This window comes from Notolabrus celidotus, chromosome 3, assembly GCF_009762535.1.
Source record: "Notolabrus celidotus isolate fNotCel1 chromosome 3, fNotCel1.pri, whole genome shotgun sequence".
NCBI classification, from domain to species: Eukaryota; Metazoa; Chordata; class Actinopteri; order Labriformes; family Labridae; genus Notolabrus; species Notolabrus celidotus.
This window is the reverse complement of record NC_048274.1, coordinates 2,412,751-2,418,486: the sequence shown is the minus strand read 5'-3', so window position 1 is coordinate 2,418,486 and position 5,736 is coordinate 2,412,751. Positions and strand designations below refer to the sequence as shown.

Below are 5,736 nucleotides of genomic sequence, written 5' to 3'. Positions count from 1 at the left end.
TGAAAGTGTTCCTTCATTTATAAAGATTGTGCACAAACAGGATCTCACCTTTGGCATTCAAAATTAAAGCAACGTTATTGTAAACAATAAATAATGACAGAGGTACAAAACATACAAAACGAAAACAGACACAGATATTTGTGCGAGGCTGCAGAGCGCCGGTGATTGTAAAAGACAAAGAGTGAAATAAGTTAATAAAAGAGGCTGCTGTGGTTACAGCTCCATCCAGGAGGAGAGCGAGGTCCGAGAGGCCGGTCTGGACCCGGGCCTGGACATGATCTGCCTCCTGCCCAGACTGAGGCCTTCCTCCCGGGTTCTAGAGGTATCTCCACTTGCCCGGCTAACAAAAACCGTTGGAGGCTGAGTGGAGGCCATCTCAAACCTCAGCTCCGCCGTGTTCTTATTTGTGCGGGAGGCAGGGGCCCTCCTCTTAGTCCTGGGCTGGGGGGAGGGCAGGGGGAAAGATGAGATCGCTCTGTGTGAAGACGTGGACGCGTCTCCACCAGCAGCAGCAGCTGCAGAGGATGAGGAGCCCAGTTTGGCCAAGGCAACTGGGATCTCCTCCAGGGACTCTGCAGAGTCTGAGTGGTACTCTGCAGGAGGGGCAGCAGCCAGGACGGGGCCCGAGGATGGAGCCAGGGGGGGCAGGGAGGCCCTCAGAGGGAATGCTGGGAAAGGAAGTCGCTGACCCAGGGACACAGCAGACAGACTGTTGGGTTCTGCTGGAGGACAAAACACGAAGAGGGTGAGGAGAAATATTCATCTTTGTTGTTTCATGTTCAGATTTAAAGACATCCAGGTACGCCAAAGACTCGCGACCCCCACTGTCCCTCAAAGTGATTAAATGTTGCTTCATACTTAATCTAGCTGGTCTGCAGATAATTAGCCTACCTTAATTCACATGTGTGTGTGTTTCCTGTGCTGTCATGTATTAACCTACTGCTTCTGATGCTTCTGTAAATGAACTGTTAAATCACCCTAACCCAAACATTAGGAGTCATTTGGTAACAAAATAAATATTGCATTTGCAAATTTGACTACTGTTTTTGTAGATATTTTTGCATTAATGGGTAAAATATGCAATTTTAGATTACTTAAAAAAAACAACAACATTCTGGATGACATCTCAGGACCCCCAATTAGTGTCCCGCGACCCCCCAGGGGGTCCCGAACCCACACTTTGGGAACCCCTGCGTTAAAGTGACAGCATGAGACACTGATCCACAGCTGATGTGTCATCTAAAGACAACTGCAACAAACCTATCAACGGACACATGAGCTGTATATTGTATTTTGACTCATAATATATTCACTGACATTCACAAAAATACTAGATACTCGAACCCAAAATCCAACACGAGTTATAAACAATGAGAGGAAGGTGGAGAGGTGACCGAGAGACATTTGGTAAAAGCAGAATATCATCTGCATACAGACGGATGTAGGATTTGGTGCTCTGCATGGTTATAGCTTCGGGAGAGGACACATCTTATTTTTGCATGTTTCTTTCATCGTCTGGAAGAAAACAAGTGCTTCTCATCTTGCTACAATATCAACACCACTGTGATGGCTGGAAGTCTAGATCTTACTGTTTTAACTCAATTATCTCAGCCATATGTTTCAATGTAGGCTGCACGGTGGTGCGAGAAGGTTCCTGGTTCGGTTCCTGGTGGGTTCTCTCCGTGTACTCTGGCTTCCTCCCACAGTCCAAAAAAAAAGCTCACTAGGTTAATTGGTTACTCTACATTGCCCGTTAGTGTGCGTGAATGGTTGTCTTTCAATGTTTGCCCTGTGATAGGTTGGCGGCCTGTCGAGGGTGTACCCTGCCTTCCACCTGAAGTCAGCTGGGATTGGCTCCAGCCCCACGTGACCCCAAATGGGATAAGCGGTCAGGATAATGGATGGATGAATATTTCAATTTTAATATGCTAGATTCGCTCGATGTCATCCACAGTCCGAAGGCAGGTACCAAAAATGTAAATGCACAATTACAGGATATTACAAGATGGGCATAAAACCTACAGTTGGTGTTCAAATCACAAAAGTGTACCTCCTAAAAAGTATCACAAAGAAATAAAGACACAGTTGTTTTGTGTTGTGCAGTCTGGGTGTAACCTTGAATCAAAAGTCTAATTGTTTGTTATAAAACATAAAACTCAGAATGATTCTGGTTGACTTCATGTGACTGTGATTTTAGTGTTTCCCCCCCTGAGGTGTCCTCACAATTAACTTCACACCATCACACTGACGATTGTTAATTGTTGGGCTACAAACAAGTGAGTACAAAATCAGTTGTGTGGTTTTAAGTGAGAATAGAGAAGGCTTTATGTCAATGAGGGTCCTTACAGTTTCAGAAAGACAAAGCGTGTGTGTGTGTGGGTGTGTGTGTATGTGTGTGTGTGCGTACCGGGGGGCGGGGCTGTACTCGGGCAGCGCTCTCTGGTGACCTCTGCTGGAACTTTGCGAACTTTCTTCTTCTTTTTCTGTACAAACACAAAGAAGAAGTCCAAACTTGGTTCCCACACATACAGACACTTAATCATCTTTGGACCGGAGGTTTAAAAGCTTCTGTAAACTGTGGTCAAAACAAAACCCGAGCACATGTTTGTCCTGTGTAAGTGGCTTCAGTTTGACAGCTGGATGATTTGTCTCGGTTTAACACATGCATATTTGGCTCCAGGCACATTGGGAAATCAAATATTGTTGTGGCTGGGATCATAACATCATCCTGAGGGCCACACGGCTCAGTTAATTTCACCCTCCTCTCCGTGGCTGTGTCTGGATTTATATTAATGCTGCTTGGATGATCTCATCTGGACACCTACCACCGGCTTATTTAGCAAGTCACTGTGGTTACAGTCTGGCTTTGTACATTGTCTCATCTTGATGTTCAATGAACTGAAGTAAAGTGTTCAAAATGATGCTAAAACAACATCAACAAGAGGCCTCGTTGTATGAAGTCTTAATTCATGCTTTGAAGGATCTGGCTTCATGAAAAGACAGACGGTCATCGATCCTCCTGGTCCTGGAGTTGGCGAGTTAGCTCGTATTCTTCGGCCTACATCAGTAACCATTAAGTTGATCTCTCTCTACAAATATTTCCATTGTTTGGGCACAGACTGAGGCTCATTCAATGACCTCATCTCTTTGTGTATTCTTCTTCTTCAGCAGTTTATGGCACCATCTGGAAATGAGCTTATTGTTGTTTGTATCTTTTAGCCAGTGGACTCAGATTCACACTGCGGCAGTTTGTGTGTGTGTGTGTTTGTGTTTACCTGTGTGCGTCGGTGTGTGTGTGCTGCTGCTTTAAGTTCTGTAGACATGTTGGGCAGAAGTTCTTCCTCCATGACGGGACTGGACACGGTCCTTACTCTGCCGTTAGCAAGGAATCTGAAACACACGTGCCCACTGAGGTTTAGAGAACTACACAAACACATAGGAACTCACATTTTGAGACAACAATAAAGATCAAAACTAAATATTTAACAAAAAAATCATCATCTAGTCCAGCTGGTCTGTTTGATTTTCTTTGGTAGAGTGTTTCTCATTTTCCTCTTGACAAATATCCAACAGAGGCTCTACTGTGGTTCAGGCCAGGTCAACAAACCATCTGGTAGGAGTTTTGGCGCTGTGGGCAGGTGCCAAGTCCTGCTACCAGCATCTCCACAAAGTTTGTCAGCAGATGGAAGCACAAAGAACCCTGAACTCTCCTGGTAGATGCTGCGTTGACTCTGGACTTGATAAAACAGAGTGGACCAACACCAGCAGAAGACATGTCACCCCAAATCATCACAGGTAACATGCTCATGACGCTGTCTCTGGTTCAGGAGTGGTTTGATATTAGGAATGTGACAGTCAGAGTCCCATTTCTGAAGATGTCTGTGGGTGGAGGCCCTTGATGCACTGACACCAGCCTCAGTCCACTCCTTGTGAACCTCTCTAAAGTTTTTGAGTCGACTGTTTTTGACAATCCTCTCAAGGCTGCAGTCAAACCTGCAGCTAGTGCACACTTTCTTCCCTTTCATTTAACTTTACAGTAACATGCCTCGGTGCAGCACTCTGCAAAACAACCAGCCTCTTCTGCAATGACCCTCTGTGACTTAGTGGGTGTTGATGATCATCTTCTGAACAACTGTTGAGTCCACAGTATTCCCAATGATTGTGATTGCATGTTTTGAACTAGACTAAGAGATACACAGTACTAATACTATTTGAATCACAATTTATGCAAACTCCAAATTAAATGTTTTTTATATTTTTGTCTTATCCAAGCAGCAACCTCCGGTCTCAAAATATGAAGCCCATATGGAAGTGTTATAAACTGCAATTCATCGAGATTCCACTAGAGGCTGGCTGCAGAAACACCAGAAACCACATACACACCCATTCAAAGAAGACTATCTTTACAGCAGAAATAAACATGTTTACAGCCTGGTTTAAAAAACGGCTTGGCTCTACGTAGCTAAGTTCTCTATCGGCACACACTGTACAGGGGGTGAATTTTTTTCTAACGTGACGCTTCAGAAGATATTAAGATTAAGAGTTTTTGCCCAAATAAGGACATGACTGACTTGATTCCTGGACGGGAACACATAGCTGTTGGCTAGGAGGCTCAAACCCCGCCTCTTTACCTCACACTGAATTTGGTTGAGTTCAGCATTTCCAATATGGCTCCCGCCGACGATTGGCTTCAAAACGGCGATCAGGAACAGATGGGTGACGTCATGGATACTACCTTCATTATTTATACGGTCTATGGTCTTATCCTGTTAATTGTACTTATTTTTTACACTGCATCATGTCTTGGGGATTTTATCAATCTAATTTTTATATCATTGCTCTTATTTAATTTTGGCCTTTTAAGGTGACCTTGAGTGCTTTGAAATGTGCCAAAAAAAATTAAATATGTTATTCTTATAATAATAATTATTGTTATGTTATATTTTGATATGTTAATTTAATTAAATTTTTTGAGCTGTAAGCCATAACTATCATAAAAAAATAGAACAATGCTTGAGACATTTTATTTTAAATGTAACAAGATTATATTAAAGAGATTATAGAGATTATATACAATTTTCACTTTCTTAAATGGCTAACAGAAAATATTGAACATTTCTACAATATTCTAATTTAGTGAGATGCACCTGTATGGGTGCATGGTTAAGAGTAAGAGAGACAGAGAGTATATTGCTGTGTCACTCTGCTACGAGTCCTACGCTGTGGTCTAGTTTGTCTACTGCTGTAATGGTGACCGGTTAGCTTGAAAGCTTATTCTGGAACAAAGCATTAAAGATAATCTTCTTAGTTAAATATTATAAATTTTCCCTTTACAAAAAAGAAAGAAAGACAAAGGAGGAGGTGAAACGTTGAGGTCTCTACAGTCTGTGTTATCCTCCTGTCGTCCTGGTGGCAGTGAGAGCTGCAGTATAAATAAAGTTTCCCTCGTCACTCGCAGCAGTCGAGCTTCAGGGCAAACATCCACATTTAGAGGAGTTATTTATGAAGTCCTTCTGTTGGACTAATACACACAGCTCCCTCCACCCACAGTTCAAACACACACACACACACACACACATGCACACTCACTCACACACAATACACACTTTGTTTGCTTCCTAGAAGTCAGGGCCAAAGAATTTCATTTTGCACACTTTGTTTTCTGCAAAGAAAACTGTGTCCATGGTGACCGTGCTCCAGCCTCATTGTGTTATGAAATGTCTGTTGCCGGCTGTT

At 43.0% G+C, this 5,736-nt stretch overlaps 1 protein-coding gene across 2 annotated transcripts in view; it reads right to left on the bottom strand.

The window, feature by feature from the left end:
- zdhhc1 (zinc finger DHHC-type containing 1) overlaps positions 1–5,736 on the bottom strand; it is an 18,230-nt gene continuing 12,494 nt past the window's right edge. The window contains exons 9-11 of one of the 2 annotated variants that reach the window (XM_034680983.1): positions 3,276–3,390; positions 2,408–2,483; positions 1–722 (exon numbers count right to left, since the gene is read on the bottom strand). In XM_034680983.1, coding sequence (XP_034536874.1) covers positions 214–722; positions 2,408–2,483; positions 3,276–3,390 — 700 coding nt within the window. In that variant the 3' untranslated portion in view covers positions 1–213. The remainder of the gene's footprint in view (positions 723–2,407; positions 2,484–3,275; positions 3,391–5,736) is intronic. The other variant, XM_034680984.1, reaches the window with a different exon arrangement.